At 32.9% G+C, this 21,250-nt stretch overlaps 3 protein-coding genes across 6 annotated transcripts; all 3 read right to left on the bottom strand.

The window, feature by feature from the left end:
* Positions 1 to 9: 9 nt before the first annotated feature.
* LOC123208769 (non-specific phospholipase C2) lies at positions 10 to 3,324 on the bottom strand. The gene is made up of 4 exons (XM_044626290.1): positions 2,660 to 3,324; positions 1,441 to 2,048; positions 592 to 768; positions 10 to 501 (listed from the first exon to the last, which is right to left on the bottom strand). Exons 1-4 carry the CDS (start codon positions 3,136 to 3,138, stop codon positions 191 to 193), a joined length of 1,575 nt encoding a protein of 524 aa, XP_044482225.1. The 5' UTR covers positions 3,139 to 3,324; the 3' UTR covers positions 10 to 190.
* A 4,974-nt stretch (positions 3,325 to 8,298) lies between these two features.
* On the bottom strand, positions 8,299 to 14,137 carry LOC123208311 (protein SMG7). Of its 3 annotated transcripts, none has more exons than XM_044625742.1 (8): positions 13,941 to 14,137; positions 13,340 to 13,450; positions 12,521 to 13,126; positions 12,265 to 12,387; positions 11,478 to 11,698; positions 9,455 to 11,396; positions 9,144 to 9,242; positions 8,299 to 8,945 (listed from the first exon to the last, which is right to left on the bottom strand). In XM_044625742.1, exons 2-6 carry the CDS (start codon positions 13,409 to 13,411, stop codon positions 9,476 to 9,478), a joined length of 2,943 nt encoding a protein of 980 aa, XP_044481677.1. In that variant the 5' UTR covers positions 13,412 to 13,450; positions 13,941 to 14,137; the 3' UTR covers positions 8,299 to 8,945; positions 9,144 to 9,242; positions 9,455 to 9,475. The 3 variants fall into 3 exon arrangements, with proteins under 3 accessions (XP_044481677.1, XP_044481676.1, XP_044481678.1); XM_044625741.1 differs by having other exon boundaries at positions 9,144 to 9,287; positions 13,941 to 14,135; XM_044625743.1 differs by lacking the exon at positions 12,265 to 12,387 and having other exon boundaries at positions 9,144 to 9,287; positions 13,941 to 14,136.
* Positions 14,138 to 17,428: 3,291 nt separating this feature from the next.
* On the bottom strand, positions 17,429 to 19,385 carry LOC123198426. Of its 2 annotated transcripts, none has more exons than XM_044613138.1 (3): positions 19,232 to 19,385; positions 18,073 to 18,716; positions 17,429 to 17,960 (listed from the first exon to the last, which is right to left on the bottom strand). In XM_044613138.1, the coding sequence occupies exons 2-3, from the start codon at positions 18,662 to 18,664 to the stop codon at positions 17,836 to 17,838; spliced, it is 717 nt and encodes a 238-aa protein (XP_044469073.1). In that variant the 5' UTR covers positions 18,665 to 18,716; positions 19,232 to 19,385; the 3' UTR covers positions 17,429 to 17,835. The 2 variants fall into 2 exon arrangements, with proteins under 2 accessions (XP_044469073.1, XP_044469080.1); XM_044613145.1 differs by lacking the exon at positions 19,232 to 19,385 and adding an exon at positions 19,173 to 19,191.
* Between the last annotated feature and the right edge of the window lie 1,865 nt (positions 19,386 to 21,250).

Here is a 21,250-nt window from a genome sequence, read left to right as displayed (position 1 = left end):
AAGCACTTATTTGCATGTCAAATGAGCATAAAATGGCTCAAATGCTGATTTTCTTGGAGTGATTTCTTGATAGTTATAGAAATCAGATTGACACATATTTCTGTTGGAGTTTATTTAGATCTACAGAACCATTGATAATTTCATAAATTTTTTAATTAAAAGAAACGTAGAGTCATGTTGCTGTTTTTCATTATGGCTGCTTTGTTGAAGGTTTTGATGATCTTGTAGTGAGGGAGGGTTTCATTTGTACAATTTGTTCCTCGTCAACTCCCATTCTTTTAGCTTGTTGCCCTGCCTCGAAGAAGCGCCTTACTGCATCTTCCATGTACTCCTTTCCTTGCTTGACAGTCATGTTCTTACCTATTTTTTCTGGGAAACTCGTAAAGATATTGTCTCCTTTTAGTACTGCTGCAAGTTGCAGTAGCTCCTGTTGGAATTCACTAAGCTGTGCGTCTTCATTTGCATCACCGGGCCTGATCCTGACTGGCGTTGGGAGTTGCTCTGTTCAAATATCAGAGTGAAATCAATTGAATTGCAATGAAAATATAATGAGTTAGGGAGATTCATAGAGGTAGAGGATAAAGCAATTACCTGGGCAATCAGTTCTGGGTTCTGTCCGAGTCTGGAGAATGCCTTCAAAGGTGCCCGCCCATTCATCCCTCTTAGTAAGAAAATTAGGCAGGTTGTAGATTTTCTTGACTGTTGCCGTAATAGAAGAATGCTCGTATTCCGACGTTGGAAAAGGTGACCCATTAGGTCCATGCACAACTGCATTATCACATCATAAAATTAGTCTGACTTTTTCAATTCTTTACAACTTGATAATTGATTTCTTCTCTATGTACTTGTATTTTACTAGGGCAAAATCAAGGATGTTATACATATAAAAACCCTTCAGTTGAAAAAAGCAACTGTGGATAAAAGTTAAGGTAGGTTTAAGTTTGACAATTGAAAAGCTCAGCCAACCAAGCAACCCATCGCAGTGGGTTGTTTTGACAAATTGAGGAAGAAAACAAAGTGGGGAGTCTTTATATTTTATCTCCATTTGAAAAAAGTAGTGTGAAATGGCTGCCTGAGTAGCTAATTAGTGAGGGTGGATTAGTCAAGTTAGGGGGCTAGGGTGGTTTGCTACTGCACTGGATTGTGTCAGGTCTACGAGCTATACTAATCTTATCGAGGCTTTGGGGTAAGGCCTACGGGCCAGTTCGATACAGTTCATTAAAATATTTATAATATAGTAAATTGATTTATAGAAACACATAAGCCTATCTGTTAAAATGTTAGAGGGTTTTGAATCATATCGAAAACCCTTCAATCTTAGTGGACTAATTTAATTACTTAGACCTGACACAATGTGCATCAGTTCATTAGGTAAATTAAACATTTGTCAATATTTTTTGACAGATAGTAGGAAGTTTTTATGGGTTAAGATGTACTTACCAGTGCCCTTTTCAATCCAAGGCGACACCATGATCGTCGGAACCCTAACCCCCAACCGATCAAACTTGAAAAGAAAAGGCTCAGGCCCCACGATCCCATCAGGGCTAGGGACCCCACGAACAGGCGTAGCCACATGATCAAAATATCCACCATGTTCATCATAAGTGATCACAAGCAGAGTTTCATTCCACTGTGGACTGGCCCTCAGAGTCTCATACACCTCCTTCACAAACATCTGTCCCTGATACACATCATGTGTTGGATGATCGTCATTTGCAGGCTCCTTTTTGCTGTCTGTGTACCGTTGCTCCAGCACAACATAACCCGGAAGCTTGCCTTGTTGTGCGTCTTTCTTGAAGGACGAGCCGTAAGGGTGAAATTTTCCAATGTATTTCAGCTTTCTTAGGTTTCTATAAAACAGTGTCGCTGGAATGTTCTGGTAGTATATCCCCCAGTCTATTTTAGCGTCGTCGAGGTTCTGGAAAATCGTCCTTTGTGGGTACCCTTTGATTAGCAACGCCGGAATGTTGCTCGTTGCTCCGGCCGATGTCCCCGAGTGCACGAACAGCCTATTGGGCTGCGTCGACGAAGGCACCGACGCAAACCACCTAAGCAAAATACAAAAATTTGTGAAGTTATGTTAAAACTCCTTTGATCCCTCTTATTTATTAAAAATTCAATTGATCCCCATATATAATTTTCTAAATTACAATTGATCCCCAGATATAATTTTCTGATTTTCTATCTATCTGGTCTTAATCTTGTTAGGTCAAAACCAACAGACGCCACTTCTTACGGACACGTGATAAAATCTCTATACGTACGTACATATATATATATATATATATATATATATATATATATATATATATATATATATATATATTATTTAAGTTAAATTATTATTTTTTAATCAAATTAAATAGAATAAAATAACTAAATCAAATATGTTAAAATTTTAATTTTAATATATTATAAAAAAACTTAAATTTATATTTTTTTAATACTTTTTTATACCTAAAATCCCTTTTTTAACTACCTAGACGAGGCATTGAAGTGTTAAAATAATATTTCAATAATACCAAGATAAATCTTGAAACACTTTCTATATATACATATATAATAAGATGAAGATAGGAACATTTCTGTGTATAATTAATATAGCATTTATGGGCGCCATTAATGTAAACATTTACAGCCAGGAGAACTGTGAACCCACCTGTCAAACACAGCAAATTCAGAGACGAGAGCTTTGTAAACAGGGAGCATATCAGGATCAAAGCCGTTCATCACATCGTTAGACATGTTGAAGGAGGGATCCATGGAGAAAGCCTGCTGAGCAAAGCCGTTCATAGGAGGGGGATCAGCTGAGGTGTCATTAGAACCGAACAACTGCTCCCTAATGGCCTGGAAAGAGTGGCCGGGATCAGGGTCGAGGAAGTGAGCCTGGTTGTTGAAGAAGAAGCGACGAGAGTTGGGATCGGAGGCATTTAATAGATTGAATTGGGAACCATCAACACCGTCGATTTTGGGGTTGAGTTTCTTCATCCATCCCAGCATATGATCAAAGGAACGATTCTCCATCACTAAAACCACCACGGTTTTGATGGGATTAGCATGGAGATGAAGGGTGTGGCTATGGAAAAGAAGAAGAAGAACAAAAAACAAACATAAAAAGGAGTGTAATTTAGAGAACATTATTCAAAAAAATTTTTTTTTTTGGTTGTTGTGTGGAAAGGGAAGATTTTAGTTGAATGGCGGTGAAGAGAAATATATATAGACAGAGAGAGAGAGAGAGAAATGGAGATGGGTTGATGGGAAAGGAAAGGCAAGAGTTAAAGAAATTTTGGTTGCGTCGGGTGACATGTTATGTGTATACATATGAGAAAGATAAGGTTTTGGTGTTTCTTAGATGGAAATAAATTGTGGATGAGAAACAGATCCGATCAGAAAAGGAGAAAATCTATAATATTTGATATCAATAAAGGAGAGAAATTGTATGATATAGTATCTCAGTTAACAATTATATAAAATAACATTATATCTTTTGGATATTCCATTTTATATAAGCCAAAAGACTTGTTCCCTCGAGTTTTGTTGAAACAATAAATGATAAAATTTCATATATTAAATTTAAAAAATTTAAACTCGTATCCTTATGATAAAATTTATTGTTTAGATTAAAAATAAAAATATTATTTAATTAAAAATATTAAAAAATTAAAAGTTTATCACATCCTTTATTTAGTTTTAAAATCTAACCATTTTTTCTTATTCAAACTTTGAAAAGTGAGCATTTTCAACCTAGATTTCACTTTTTGATGCCCATCTTCTTTTCGACCATCAACATTTTCTTCCCTCTAGTCATTCCCGTTGCCCTTTCTTATTGATTTCGTCAGAGACGAAAATGATTTCAACAAAGATGACAGGGGAGATCAACAAAAGAGACCGGAGAGAGAGAACGTTGATGATCAGAGAAAAAGAGAAAAAAACCTTAAAGAAAAAATGTTCACTTTTCAAACTTTAAATAAAGAAAAATATAATAAATTTTTAGTTTTTTTAATATTTTTAGCTAAATGATATTTTGATGAATGTTAATAGAGTAATGAATATTTATATTTTTGAAACTTTACAGGTGAAATTGCAAATTAAGCAAATAATGGGTGTGAATAATGCCAAGAGACTTGTATATAAAATGAATGAGTTTGTGACAGGCTGGAAAAGAGAGTCTTTGTGGTCACGGAAATGTTGTACTTGAGTAATAATTTAAAATAAATTCCAAAAGAATTTATGAGTGCCTTAAAAAAAAAAGAATTATAGTAAAAAAGGCAAAAAAATTGCATAAATAATAATAATAATAATAAAAGATGTCATAATCATTGATTAATTAAGATATCACAATAATACAAACATTTAAAAAAAAAAAAATGGCATAAGTTTCCGGGGAGGCCATGGTGAGTCTGACAGATGTCAATTTCTTTGCATATTTACCCGCTTTTGCATGCCAATGTTTACTTCCAATTATTTTAATCAATTCATATATTTAATTATTCCTCTTCCCCATATAAATTCTTCTAGTATTTGAGTATTGGATCCGATCCATCTATAATGGGTTGACCGATATATTATAACTGTAAATACAATATTAACCTATAATATATAATAATTCTAATTTTATCCTTGACAATTATTAAAAATAATTGGCACTCTCTTTTTTTATTTGAACTGGCGTAACTTTCATTGGGAGTTAAAATTCTTACGCAAAAAAAATATAGAAAACACAATACTCTTTCTCTTCTATTCTCTGGAAGAATTTTTATAGAAACAAGGAAACAAATCAGTAAAGTGTATTGTGGATATTCCTAGGAGAGTATCGAATTATTAATCATCATTAATTATCAGATTTAGTAAATCGGGTATGTTTTTCCTATGATCCTAGGTTAGTATTAATTTTCGCTTACATTGAGGTTTAGGATGAGCGGAAATCTATTGAAAATATATGAATAAAATCGAAACCAAAATCAGAGTTAGAATCAATCCTTTTCTAAAATTTAGAAACTAGAAACACGATAAAACTAGAATTAGTTAGGATAGACTTCTACCCAAATACTATCTTAATACAAGTTAAGTTACAATTTTAAGACTAGATCATAATCAATATCATTTATTTTCAAAGTGCATTAATCTAATAATCTAAAATTACCGTCACAATTTACGAAAATTACACTAAAAGTTTTACAACAATTCATAATTAGCAACAATTGATCCCACTAAATAGGAGTTTCTTAAAAAGTTCATTAAATCATCTCTCGGAAGTTAGTGATGTAAGCATTTTCTTAAAAAATTCTTTTGATTTTTATTCTATATCAATTGGATTACACTAAGAGAGAGACTCAACAATTTAACCATATGACTCAATTTCTCTGATTATCACTGTCCTAGCTTATCTCACTGTAGACGTTAATCGACAAACTCTCGATCTTGACTTATTCTATTACAGATGTTAATTAATGTATTTTATACCCTAACATATCCTATAATGGATGACAATCGATAAACTCTCTCACGTTCTCTTTATAAGTGTATAGTTTATGTCACATTGCCCCATTGTAATAGTCTCACAAAAACATATCTCAAAATCTTGCTTGAAAAACATGTTCTAGTATATTTAATAATCATAGTTATGGCAAACAACATCGGATCTAATGCAACCGACCATGACATATTTTCAATCATAAAACATCTATTCCCATCCATCGAAAATCATGTTATGGCAACAGTAGTCTTTTCATAAAGATCCTAGTATGATCCTATTCAATGAAACAACAAAATCAAGTTATGGAAAATCGTAAAATTGATCAATCGCATTGTGTCAAAAACTCCTAGTTACCTCAACTCTTTGCCATTGATTTTGAAGCCGAAAACCCCTTAAGTTGTCAAAATTTTCCACTAGTTCACTAGTTAAATGAAAGGGAAAATATCATATAAGTTTAAAATAGATAAGAACAATATGACATAACGATGGGAGTCGTACACAATCATGTCTCAAATAAAATTCAAATTAGATAACTATTAAAACAATAATATATCACTATAAACGATAATTCAAACACTTAAATTATTTAATGTGATATGATATTTATATCGTCTATCTTATATGATTTGAATGAATATAAACCCTTTATATATGATCATTTAATAGGTTAAAATTGTAATTTTTTTCACACTTATGGATGTTACACTCTTAAGTCGATTATACGTGGAGATCAAAATTGAAAATAGGTATCCAACAATTTCAATTCCTGTTACATGTGACAAAAGGTAGAAATATGTAATTAGGATCATATTCTATGATTGTAATTCTAACCTTGCAGATTTTGAGAATACTTATGATTCTTTAATTTCTTATTCTTGACAATACATCCATAAATGATTTGGTATTTGAGATGACAATGGGATCTGATGATGTTAAATTTCTCACTCATGTCCATCTTCGTTTCTCCCCTATTACAAGAATAACAGAGAATCCTCGATCCCGTATCCACCATTTAACCTACAATTTAACTAAACTTAATGTTCTTTAATTTTATATTCCAGAAACTTTCTTTTTCTAGTTGCAGTGATAAACCATTTCAATTCAACACAAACAAGTCCAATACAAAATCTTTGTTTGTGTTGTGTTGTAGGGTACCAAGGATTGTGCAGGTTGTGCTGTGATTTTGCTCTGACGTTATTGATAACGGGAGTTGGCGCTTGGTGGGGGGTTGGAATTTTGTTTCTTCCTCAGCAATGAAACTTTTTTTGTCTATGGGGTTAGAACAAATTTGGAATAGATTAATGAGTTTGACGGTGCTGTGATTGAAGTTGATTGGGGAAAAACTACCAAGAAGAGGCAGGAAAGGCCAAGCGTCGCAGCCGACAAGTTCGCAATGCTAGCCAAGCATCTGTATTGTGTCGCCGTCGACAACGCTGTGCCGTTCTGCCACCACCACCGCGTCATGTTGTCAATTCAGATATAGGGTTTTAAGTTAATGCGAGAAAAAGATACGAGAAATGGGGAAGAAAGAAAATGGTCAGAGCTTTCAGCAAATGAATCAAGGTTGACAGCATTTTGATAATTATTTGAAAATACGGCAGATTCTTTAATATTTTAATAAATTATGCGTGACAGCTGGATGCATGACCAAACGGGAACGAGACAATAAAAAATCCATCCCTGTCAGCCTCACAAGGATTGCCTTCGTCTTATTTTGAAATATTCCCTCCAACATCATTAATACAATTATATATATTTATTTTTTATATTAATAAAATTATATATGTAATTTTTATATAAAAATTATGATATATTTTTTATAATTAAATATTAATTTATTTTTAATTATTTAATTATATAATAATATATTATTATTTATATATAATTTATATATAAATAGGGGAAATTATAATAAAATATAAATAATATTTTATTATATGATTTAAATTAATTGAGTCAAACCAACCTACAACCGAACCATGAGCTATCAGGATCGAGTCGTGAGCCTGTAGAGCCCCGGCCAGTTACTGTTGACATGTTTAAAGAAAATGTATTAAATATGAAGGGCAAGAACGGCTTCTGCCCTTACCCTTCTGTCGTGTCCTATGTGACAGAATTCTACCACACAGCAGAACAACTTCTGCGTCAAGCGCAAGCCGTTGCATTTTTTAAAAAAATTTTATATTTTATATAAACCCAACACCCCCTTCTCGTTTACAAATTTCATTATTCTCTAAAATCCCTCCCTTCTCATTTTTTCTTATTCTAAAACTGTATTCACAAATAATAATTTTTTATATTTATATTTATATTTTATCAATCAAAATATTTAATAAATAGATCTAAATTTAAAATAGAATTAATTAATTTATATTACATTATAATATTTTTTATGATATAACACATTCCTTTATCATAAATAAAAAATTATTAATAAAATATTTAAAATACTGTCTTCAATTTTAATAATTAAAAAACGATTTTAAAAACATAATTTAAATTTTTTTAATTAAAAAGCATTTTTTAAAAAAGATTAACACAACAACATTCATTACTATAAGGCCCGACTTGGTCTATCACTGTAGCACCAAGTCATGAGCCTCATATTTTCTACGGTTCATCCCAACCCGTAAGGCCCAGTATTGTGAGAGCCGAAGGTCCAACAGAACAGACTGCCAACACTGACCAGACTCACTGTCATTTTTAATGTGATAAAATAATTTTAAATTAAAAATAAAATACTTAATTACGTAATAATACATTATCAACATATACTAATTATATATCCAATTAAGTATATATTGCATTGCTCAACACAAATATACCGACAAGAGTAAAATATCATCAAACAGTAAAAGATGAAATCCACACATCAAACACCGTTTCACCACTAACACAGGTAGTGTTATTTCACAAGCTTATTTAAGATAAAGAAGACCACACCGTCCACTCAACCTGCGAGCTCAATTACAACTTAGAAGAAAATACTGATAAAGCATAAAGTAACATAACAGAACATTGAGGTTTTTTTTTTTATTCCGATTATCCAGACACGACCACACAGACACTTGTACCCATTATATATTCTGCTCTTCTTCAATAAAAAACCCACCAAACCAGCCAACTTCAGTTCAGACACCCAACCAAACATACCTGGAAGCCAAGCCTTCCTATCAGTAGACGACCCCTGATGCTATAACCTGCATACAACTTACCAAATGCATTATTATATGATCAGCTGCTGCCAACCGATGATGGTAGCAGCAGCTTCAACATCTTCACCCTTACAAAAGTTAAGAAGCATAGCGAGCACACCCATCCTTTATTGACAAGCTTTGAAACCAATGATGATCATATTAACACATTCTATTCTCCAGCCCCTATCCCGATAAGGCAAATTACTTCTTCCAACTTCTCACCATACGATGTTTCAATATTTCTCTTCCCAGCCAAAAGAGCTCAGTGAAATCTGAAACAAACGAAAACAGCCAAAACATATTCATTAATGATGTACTAAATTTAGGATACTCATTAATAGAGTACTAACTTAAAAAAGCATACATATAGAAGGTATTGAACATCTGCTCACCAATGCATATGTAAGCACCAATAATGCACACTTATAAACAAATTTATTCATCAATTAAATTAAATTTAGGATACTCACTTCTGTAGTAGCAAGCGCCTGCAATGAGCCAAGGCCACCAATGCTCCAACAACATAAAATTTAACACCGACAAGGCTTCAGAGTTGGAGTTTGAACATGCTAGCAAAAGAATGCAGGTACATCCACCAGAATCATTCTCAATAACTTCAAGAATAAAAAATATATATTAGAGTACAAAAACTTCTAAACATTAAAGTTATATTTAACAACTAGAAAATCAAGTAGGGCATAAAATGAAGGTGCAAAAAATTTTTTTAAATAAAAGTAATGAAAGTAATGCAGGGTTAGAGCAGCATTAGCACACATCTTACCAGCTATGCTTTTAACTGATATCACACGAAATAACGACCGGCCCAGATAGACTGTCCTTGATATTGCTCAGGCAGAGGAGCAAACTGCTGGTTCCCATTACCCAATTGCTGTTGCTGCAGCTGCTGTTCATGCTGCAATTTTAGATGATCAAAAGTTTGGAAATCCTGCCAGCCTTTCTGTTTTTCAAACTGGAGCTGCTGCATTGCTGGAGCTTGTTTTCCAGGAAACGGAAAGCTGACTGTCCCCGTAACACCATTGCTATTACCGATATATTGAGGATTTGCATGTGATGGATAATTGGTGGAAATACCAAGGCCTCTCGTTGAAGGTGGCAACCGATATCCATCCAACCAGCTGTAATCATCAATCAGAGGATTTTCGCTAGTCAAGTATGAAGCCGAAATTGGTGCAGTCACTTGTTTGGAAGGAACAGGGCTGAAGCCAGGTGGAGGTCCAAGATGCCGAACAGGGCGGCTAACTGGATTTTTCCTCTGGCCTGCTGGCAATGCTGATGTAGCTTTTACAGCTAAACTGTCAAAAGTAACTCCAGCAACAGCATCAATCTTGGGTGGTATCATAGCTTCTGGCTCTTTCAAATGACTGTAGGCCAAACTACTAGTACTAGCATTAACAGATTGCTGGATTGGAACCAGCCCAAAATCTGGGAATGAAACGCCTATATTTTCCTGCAAATCATGTTTCACAACATGCTCATTTTCTGAGACCCTCAAACCTTTTAAGCTATTAGCAAGAGAAGCTTCTTCTTTCATTAACCAGTTTGAAGCATGCAGTTGAAACGGCTGGAGCTGCTGAGGTAGAATACTAGCAACAGATACAGGTACTTGGGAACTATTATCAAAAGTAGATGCCTGGTATAGCTTATTTATAGGAGCCGAAACAGGACCACCATGTAATTGCAGATCACTAGCAGATGCATTATGAGCAGGCTTCAAGCCATCAAAGGACATCCAGTTTGAGCCAATTGCATCTGCTCTCTTCTCTGTCACTGCTGGCTTAAAAACAATCACTTCATCCTCCTCTTCCCCATCCATGTAAAGCTCTAGGTTTGGTTGAACAACAGCCAAATCAATCTCTTTCTCAGTTTGATTTTCTTGCACTATATCATTTGAGTTGGAAACGTCTGGGTAGGAGCTGAATGTTACATCATCCGAAGGCTCAACACCGATAAGAAATTTCTTCACCCTTGAATCAAAGCATACTGTTTTTTGGTCAACAGTAACTACATTTGTCAATGCCTTCCCAGCAGCTAGAATCCTTTTAAGGCGGGCTTTCCTTTCCTTATTGATATCACCTCCAAAGGAATGTTTCCTTGAAAAATCCAAGATAGTATGTGCAGGAAGAAGAGGTGAGAATCCTCTCAACTCAAAATCCTCCCATAAAGCCAGTCGATTTTCAGTTTCCCCTTCATCATACCTGCTCATGTTAAAAAAGCAAGTTATATCTTCATCATCATCCATGGACATTGGCCCCAGTGACAGAATTTTATTCAGGAAGGATATGCACTGATTCCAAAAATTTGTTCGAACAGTTGCCAGCTTCTCATTACCATCACTGCCAGCAGCTATTTCTGGACAGCACGCCAACCACTCAACAAAAACCAGAAGACCAGGTAACAGATAACTTGAAGATGGATCCCTCAGCTGAATACATCTCTCTATGACATGCCCCATTAACTCAAACACAGCAGTGAAAGCATTCTGAAGAAGCACAGCACGCTGTACGATTTCTGCATAAGTCTGATTTTCAGTTTCCTTTTTCAAATTATGGACTGTGAATACAAGGATGGAGATAAACCTAACAATAAAAAGAGCATTCTCAGCTGCATCTAATCCAAAACTCAGCTCCTCCCCTGGGCCAGATGAAAGAAGCTCACATAATCCACTGCTAACAAAAGCAAGGACTTCTGCAAATGTCTCCAGACTGAGCAATAAAAATAATAGTAAGGACAGATCTCAAAAACCAGTGTATAGTATATAAAATATATTTCAAAAGTTTAAATACCTTGTACGTGTGAAAAGAATGCCATTTAAACGCACAAAGCGGGTGCAAAATGATTTGAGCATCTCCTGTACACTAGGCACAATTTCCTTCACAGAGCTGGCCTCTATGTCAGTATCTCTAGAAGCAAGTTTTGCTTCACCTTTCCCTCTTCCTTTGCGTTGATGCTCCTTGGCAGTAGACAATTTAACATCCCCAGACATCTGAGAGTATATCTGACGGTTCTGCCACAAAAATAAGGGACCACGTAATAAAACAAAATGAAGATTAATTTATGAATATATAGAATAGAACTCAAGTCATTCGCACAAAACAACTAGACTAACCATGCACATGAAGATGCATGGTACTCAACATACTCAAATACTAAGATATCCACAAAAATCTTTCCAAGAATTCTGTCAGACCATCATTATAGAAGAAATACTGAAAACCCAACACTACATATCCCTAATATATGAAATCAATACACAGCAAAACACACTTTATCAATCAAATAATTATGAATGATGCAAAAGTTCCTACCAGTGTCACAATTATAATGTCACAATGAGAGACAGGACAATGACATGAAAGATAAAAGAGGTAATAATCTACACAACTTTCAAACTCCAGAGACAATCAAGATACACTGTCAAAATTTTCTTTTACACTTCCTCTAAAAAGCCACATCCAAAAAACAGTATCCCATGCATGTCTTTATCCAGGGATGTTAACACAATAAGTGAAAACGCAGTCACATCAACTGTACTGAATATTAGTACATTGTCTAGTTAAATGAAGAAAATACCTTCTCAAATAATACAATCAAGTTATCCCTGGCAGTTGTACAGGGGGTATCAACAGCCAAACTCCGAAAATAACGATAAACAACAACCAACTCATCACCAGAATAAGAAGCCAATATAGCAAGCTGAAAAAATACAAGCACATCACAATAGAAGAATCATCACAGTATAATATGGCAAATCTAAATCATATAAGAAAAAATGAGAATAGAATTTGAATTTCCTCGTTAATAATCACATCGAAAAATAATCACAAACCTGATGATGGGGGTTGCCACTTGAGGGAACAAGAGATGCAGATTGCAAATAGTAACTCGAAGCTGTTGCATATTCACGAGATTTGGAATCACCCTCCCCGTATAATCCTTTGTACCTTGCAAGGTCACCCAAGTATATAAGACAACGGTGGCAAGATACCAAACCTTTCTTCACCTCGGCAAGTTTCTTCCCATCTTTGTCCATGGTAATTTGATTCTCAGAATCCTCAGAAATATGCCCTAAAGGAAGACCATACTTTGCTCTTATCTTCAATATAAGTTCATGATAAAATCCAGTTGCTTCAGAAAGAAAGGTTTTGAACTGCAGTCTAATCTTGGAGACTCGATCAGGTTTTGCAGGCACTTTCACACCCTGACATGTGTTTGATCTAGTGGCAGATATAGCAGCACTATAATGTGCTCTCAGCTCCTCAATCCTCTTGTAATGTAACTGCCACAATGCAAATTCGATATTGTGCTGCTCAGAGAAGGCATAGTCCTCAAGAATTATTGTTTCATAATTCTCACGCATTTGTTGCCATGCATTGGGATCAGAAGGAACGCGTGCCTGAGCTGACTTCCGCCGCTTATTTTCCAACTCAATGTTCTGTATACAAACAAAAACAAAAAGTTGCTGCCCATGGATTCATTGAAAGATGCTTTAAACAAACAAATAAGAGAAAGGAAGGACAGAATATAAGGACCATCCACAGCACAAATTTTACAAAATCCAATGACATCTTATTAATCTCATTATGATTTAAATTGCGGGGAAAATCATAGTAAAGATTGAAGAGTAGAAGAATTAATCAAATGATACCTTTTCATAGAGACGCTGCACACGCTCCCTTGATGAAGGAGCGGACACTTTATCCATCTGCACTATCATCATCCATAAAATATATTCGACCAACTTCAAATTACATTAAATCTGCAAAAACATCAGCAACAGCAAAACTCCTAAACAATTTCCAGTTTCCAGGAACGGATTTTAAACTAAACAACTAATAACATATACATGCACACATCCCATCCACCAATCACCACTTAAAACTAATTACGGCTACAAGAAAGCTCCATGAAGCTTTCTAATTCATAAAATCAAAATCAATCCGCCATAATTTCACAACTCCCGTCCTCTTTAATTTAAAAAAAACCTAAGTAAATATAACTGATAACTCCAATTAGCAATCTCAGGAAACCAATGTTCTACGAACAAACAAAACTTAAAGAACGAAGCAAAAAGTCAACATCAAAGCGAAATCCGATCCGCGACAGAAACGTAAACGAAAATACACGAAACAATAAAATCAGATCAATTAAATAACAGAAATCGCGAACAAATGTGAAAACAAAAACAAAGAAGAACAAATAAAGAAAAAGAAAGCAAAAGATAAAAGTTGAAGGATAGAGGAACGGACCGAGTGGAATTAGATCTAGAAAGTGGTGAGAATCAGAGCATCATCGGAAAGAGAGGAAGGGAGATTGTTAGGGTTTGGTTTAGAGAGAGAAGAAGAGAGGAGAGGAAGAGGTGTTGGTTTTGGTATATGGTAAATTGGGTTTTGGCCAATTGGGGATGAGGTTTGAAGCCTCTCAATTCAATGCGATTTCCTCCCTCTTTCCGCGGATTTCTTTCAGGCGGCCATTTCTCAAAACGGCAACGTTCTGTCTCTTTTGTTTTTTTCATTTCTCTTTGTAATTTAAATTTACTAATTTTAGCTTTTTTTTCTTTTTTTTTTTTAGTGTTTTGATATTTTTTTTTATATATCACAAAATATTTTTTAAATTTTCAAATTGTTGATAATAATTAGAGAAATTAAGAATTATTAAAATTTAGAATTGAATTTTTTATAAATAATTTTAATTTTTTTCTGTTTATAGAAGCTTCATTCAAATAATTTTATAATTATGGTATCAAATTTAAAAATAAATACTTATGTTAAAAAATATGTGGAATTTTAAAAAGTCTTCCATAAAAAACAAAAGCAATAAAAATTAAAAAAATTAAAATAAAATTGGTAAATAAATTATAAATATAAAATTATGATATATATCTTCAGTCTTTACTTCTAATTGACTAATGTATAATTTTAATAATCTAGATATAAATTTCATGCTTTAAAAGAGAGATATTTATAGAAGAATACTATTACCCATTATTATATTACTGTTAGATTCGAATCAAGTTTATTGAAACCCAAAACGAATTTAATTTCGGTGAACTACATCTCAAATATAAAATTTAATAATTTCAAATTTGAACTCGAGTATTTAACTTCTCAAACTCGTGAATTTAAAAATTTTGATACAATATAATATTATTTTGATCAATATATATTAAAATAATATCATTTTAACAACGAGTTTAACTAAAAACTCGAGCTTAACTCTTTTAAAACAAATCAAACTCAAACTCCTTTAAAATAAGTTTAGATTTAGTTTCATATAAATCAAATCAAACTCAAATTCAAACAAACTTAAGCTTAATTTAACTACGATCTAACACTATCTATTATTAACAACATATAAATGTATGTCGAAATTGTTAGAAAAAAATGAGGGGTCTATTTCCAAGTTGAAATAAATATATAAATATCTCCCTTGCGCGATTTTAATTTAATAAATACTTAATACGTATTTATTAAATGACGTTTTATCATTTATTTTTAAAATCTTAAGAACTTTCTTATAATATAATAATAGCCGTCCTTATCTTGGTAACATCTTGAAGTCTACTCAACGTTGCACAACTTGCGAGCTCCGTTGAACAAGTCATTGAACGATCGTGGCCGTTGAAAGAGTTTGACTCTTCATCTAGACGGTCAAAAATTCGTCGTCAAGAGGTTTGCGCTCAAAATTAATTTTTTATAACCTTCTTAGTTTATTATTTGAATTTTATATAAAACTCCGTTTCACGTCGCAGACCCTTGTGTAATGGTTTAATCTTAATGCACCTAAAAGTTTTCAAAACTATCAAAACACCCCTACTATTACCAATGATAAATAGAGATGACAATTTTGATATAAATTTAAAGAGCCTCGACCCTCTAGATAGAAACGAAAAAGGGGAAGGACAAAAAATTCTCACAATCAAAAAAGGGGATACATATATCTTCTCCCTATCCCGCCCCCTGTCCGCATCTATATCCCCATCTCTATCTCTATGTTCATTATTTTATATTAATATATTTATTTAAAATACTAACATATTTTTATGGTTTTAGATTATTTATGTTTTTCAAATTTATTTTAGCTTTCATTGTGCATATAAAAGTAGTTAATATATCATATTTATGATATTTAAAATAGTAGGTTGATTTTAATTTTATTTAATTTTGTTATTTAATATATTTATGTTGTATATAACATATATCAAAAGGAGATTTTTTTTTACAAGTATAGGAAAAAGATTTTTTTCAACGGATACAAAAGATAATCTTTCTTCGTAAGAACGGGATAAAGAATTTTTATCATTCCCGTAACAAAGACGAGGATTGATATCCTCCCCCCGCCCCTCATTGTTGTCGTCCCTAGTGATAAGTTGTCAAATAATAATGCAATTTCAAGCTCTCTCATTCCGGCAAATCTCCATCAAATTTCTTAACTTTGAAGGAGTTTAAGAGATAAAACTAATGAAAATGGAAAAAAACTTCTCAACTAATTTTAATTGGATTGTTTCATATCTAACCCATTTTTTGGCTAAAAATAGTCATTTCAGTCTCTACTTTTAACACAAATCAAATTTATACATCCAATAACACAAAATCCCTCAAGAAATTTAAGCAAAACAACCAAAAATCAAAACATTTTATGTATTGTTTAAAATTAAAACCTTAAACATTCAAACATCAAAATCTCTCTCAAATCTCAATATTTCTAACAATAAATTGATTCAAACAAGAAGTGGGATAATGTACTATCTTTATTTGTCATTTTCGGTTGTCAGAAAACATGCAAAATCAACGAAAAATCGACAAAAAAGACCGAAACCCGTTGCGCCTGTGGGAGACTCGTGGGAAATCCGAATTTTTCTTTAAACTTAAACAGTAAATCCATGGGAAATGTGGGGTTTACATATAATGGTAGTTAAGTCATTTCTCAAATTGAGGGCAATTTCGCTTAATTTTTAGAGTCTTGCGCAATTTCGTTGAACGCCCTTCAATTTTAGGCATTTATTATAATTTCCCCAAAAAGAAACACCCTTACCATTACCAGTGATCAGTAGAGATGATAATTTCGATTTGAATTTAAAGAGTCTCAACCCTCCAGATAGAAATGGAAAAGGGAACGAGGACGAAAAAAATTTCCGTAATAAAAAAAAAGGATACATATGTCCCCGCCCCCAGTCCCCATCCCCATCTTTATCTTTATCATCATCCTTTTATATTATTGTATTTACTAAAAATATTAACATATTTTTATAATTTTATATTATTTATGTTTTTTAAATTTATTTAAACGTTTATTATGCATATTAAAGTAATTAATATATCATATTTATGATATTTAAAATAGTAGGTTAATTTTAATTTTATTTAATTTTGTTATTTAATATATTTATGTTGTATTTAAAAGATATCAAAAGGGGATTTTTTCCCACACGTATGGGGAAGAGATTTTTTTCAACGAATACAAAAGAGAATTTTTCTTAATAAGAAAGGGATGAAAAATTTTTATTATCCCTATAACAGAAACAAAGATTGAATCCCCTCTCCGCCTCTCCTTGTTGTCATTCTTAGTGATAAGTTTGTCAAATAATAATGCAATTTCAAGCTCCCTCATTCCCTCAAATCTCCATCAAAATTCTTAACTTTCAAGGAGTTTAAGAGATAAAACTAATGAAAATGGAAGAAAACTTCTCAACTAATTTTAATTGGATTGTTACGTGGTTGGGGGCTGAAAGAAAATCTTCAAGCTAAATGAGGTTACCATTAGCATTTCATTTCCTCAAAAGCACACATCTGACATTTAAGACCAGTATGATCAAGAATTGTAAATCCTATATGTAAATACAATTATTCAAGCAAAATATCGACATTTATGTTCAGGTAGTGGCAAGCAAATTTAAAGCTGTTAAGCTAGTTCTGTATATCATTTAACAGTGCGGGCAGTAGGCAGGGGGAAAAGCTAAAGGAGGACTGGGTTCGGAAGTTCTTATTCCCGACAGAAGCTTCAATAAAGCTCTAGCACAGGTAAACTTCAACAAAAATAAATAATAGAATATCAGATACCTATATACTCTTCTACCTGCTGCGATTGCAAGATAGGGACTCATCCCTGTGGCTGGCCAGTTCCCAGAACTCTGTGATCTATTTTTCAGGTTTTCTGCAACTGAATCCTTCTCCAGTTGAATTTGCTTAACCATCTAAAATCAAATAACGGATGTCCAGCTTGTAGCTTCACCAGGTGTCTTCTATACGGTATTAACATAGTCTTCAGACCTACCATTCACAGCATGCTGATTGGAATCAATAGCATAAAAGCAATGACAAAAAGAACATAAAACCAACATGATAAAAATGAATAAAAGAAAGAAAGAGTAGGCCAACCTACCTAAGATGCACATTGTCCTGTAAATAGTAGCCGCACGAGCATCTCCCATAGTACTCATATGCGGCCTCTCCAAGCATTCAAGAAACTCTAAGTCTGCTTTCAGCAATTCAGCCTGATCATGAGTGTCATAACCTATGTCATGGCAATAACAACAATAATCCAACCAATCGATCGGTCTCCTGTCCCAAATATGAGAACCTTTGTCTTTCCCACTGGACCAATTCGGTCCACAATAGTGTCCATACCTAGGAAACAGCTGGGAGAGAAATGCCCTTGCACCTTTATGCCACGGGACCTTTGACACATATGGTCTAAATTTCACATGGTTAACTCTGAGAGTAGGGTCATTAAACCCTTGTAGCCGGGCACGCTTCTTCAACCTTCTGTTTATAGTTGTTGGTCCCCGATTATCATCTCTACCATTAATCGCCCAAGGAACAAGAGATATGAGTGAACATATCCATAGCTTGATGTCAAAACCAGCCTTTTGTTCCGGTTGTTCGATGATCACAGACTTAGATTCAAGGTTTTCTTGCATATCCTCTTTCAAATGGATGCTAGACCATCCAATACTAAGAAAATCAAATTTCATCTTCAGCAAAGGCAAGATGTCACCATAAAACAGAGCTTAGCCTTCAGCAAACCTGTCATTGATAACACAAAGAGATAAACTAGGCTAAGCAAAAAACTGAAATACCTTCTATTGCCACACAAGCACAAATAAAAACCCCTAAACGAGTAAACAGAATTCAATTTCAATCAATTTGAGACAAATAAAATGAATTCCAGAAGAACATGCAGAAACTTGAATTACATCAAATAAAAAATTACTCAAACTGGCAACACTATCAACATATATTTTCTTCACGTAACGTGTAAAGCCGTAATACTTCAACAAGCTAATATCAAGTTTGTTAAGCAAGATTGATATGCTACCAAGTTTCCTTCTTTTTTTCAAAATTTAAATTTAAAATTCAAAGGAAACTCAAATTTAATTCAATCACAAAATTTAAGTCAAGCCAACACGCCTCTGCTAGTTTTGATCCTCTCGTAAATTAAAAAACAAAAAATGAAAAACAACAAACGGAAACTTGACTTACATGCTCTGCAAAACCCTACACACAGAAACGATAAATAGAGGGAAATATGAGGAACTTACTTTGACGGAACAAGAGAAGAGAAGGAAAAGGTGAAATCCTGATTCCATGTACAAAGAATTTTCCTGAGGATGAGAAATTCAAAAAAAGAAGAGAAAATTTTACGTGGTGGGAGTAAAATCGCGCTGGATTAAGGTGACTAACAATTTCTTTTATTTTTTTAAATTCGAAAAAAAAAATGGGACCCATTTGTAACCTCCTATTTGCGCTGATTGATTTCTGGCTCAGCTGGCTTCTCATTATTGGTCACTGGGAATGTTCGGATTTTTTAGCTTTATTTATTTATTTATTCATAAATGCAAAAATAAATTGCCAGGAATGGGAAAAAATTAATATTACTATAAATTATCGTAATATTATTATATAAATAATATTATATATACAAATTTTTAATACATAATTTAAGTATATAGATAATATATTATTATATGAGTATGTACTATTTTATTTTTAATTTAAAATTATTTAATTATATGATGATACAATATTTATATATTTAAATTATATATAAAATATATATACACATAATTTTATTATTAATATAAAATATTTTATCAAAAAATTAATTAAAATAACCTAACCCATATCAACTAATTCTCAGCAGATTTTACCATCATCTTTAACCTACAAAATCCTTGCCTGTCAAACACTTTTTCGTCCGAAAATTCATTTAAAAATTGGTTAGATCCAAAGAGATATGATAACAAATTCATCTTAATATGAATAAGTAAACATTTATTTATTTTGTTTAAAGAATTGCAAATAAAATTTAAAGATTTCTAACCATAGGAACGATGATAGAAGTGTTAGGAGGAATGACTCGTACTCTTCAATTTTCAATCCTAAGATATATTTTTAGTTTATCTCAATTGTTATTGTTCATTTGAATAAACGATTCATCGCTAGAGATGAATCATCTTCGTCTAGAAGATTTGTTATTGTCTAAATGAAGATAAAGTTGAAGTTGATTACACCTTCATCTTCGTCTGGATAATGATGAATCATTCAAACAATATCGTTTGATGTACTAGATGATGATTGGGAAAGAGAGACCATATTAGAGAGGGAGAGATTTTACTAGGAGAGCACTACAAAAGGCATCTGTTTGTCTTGAAAACTCATTAAAAAATTAAAACTCTAAGGGAAATTAAATAAAACAAAAATAAAAATAAAACATATAAAAGATAAGAAATTAAAGTCAAATAAATTTTAAAAAAGTTAGAAAGAAAATTTTTTAAGAAATGGAAAATGTCATTTTAACCCCATTTGGTGTGTTTTGGCAGTATATCCATGTGCCCTAAGTAGGCAGTCTGTTCTATTCACCTATTTGGCACATTTTTTCCGTTGAAAGATGAACTAGTGAATGGGCAGGCGACAAATGTCCATGTGCACTCGAGTTAGGCAGGCTCTCCATCTTTTGCCCTTTATTTCATTGGACAATAAGTAGCAAATGCACATGTGACAAATATCCATTTGCACCCAAGTAAACGCCCCACTTTCTTTTGTCCCCTACTTTCATTGAACAACGAAAAATAAATGAGCGTGACAAAAATCAATTCAAGTTTTTATTAATTTTGTCCCTTGCTTTCATTGAACAATGAACAATAAATATCAATCTATCATTTTGTGAGCTTTTTGAGCTTGAGTTTAAGTTTAATTTCACTAAAATCGAATCGAATTTAAATTTATTTCGATTAAAATCTAACTTTAATTTAACATCTAATTTAAACTAAAAACACCTTCAATTTGTTAATCAAAGTTTGAAATTTTAACCTTAAATTCTAAAACTTCCAACTAACAAAAAATCTATTATTTTTCAGCAAAATAAACAATTTGGACACTTAAATCACACTTTAGTTTAACGAATAAACAATTTCTATCAAATACCAATTCATTTCAAACTCAAAAACAAGAAAATTGCATTTTCTAAACGAGACCGAAAACAATCACTACATACGTTAAAAAAAAAAAATCAAATAAACCAATTAATAATAAGCTAATAATTTATTTTAGAGATGAAT

Source organism: Mangifera indica, chromosome 2, assembly GCF_011075055.1.
Source record: "Mangifera indica cultivar Alphonso chromosome 2, CATAS_Mindica_2.1, whole genome shotgun sequence".
Classification (NCBI taxonomy): domain Eukaryota; kingdom Viridiplantae; phylum Streptophyta; class Magnoliopsida; order Sapindales; family Anacardiaceae; genus Mangifera; species Mangifera indica.
This window is presented reverse-complemented; position numbering and strand designations above follow the sequence as displayed.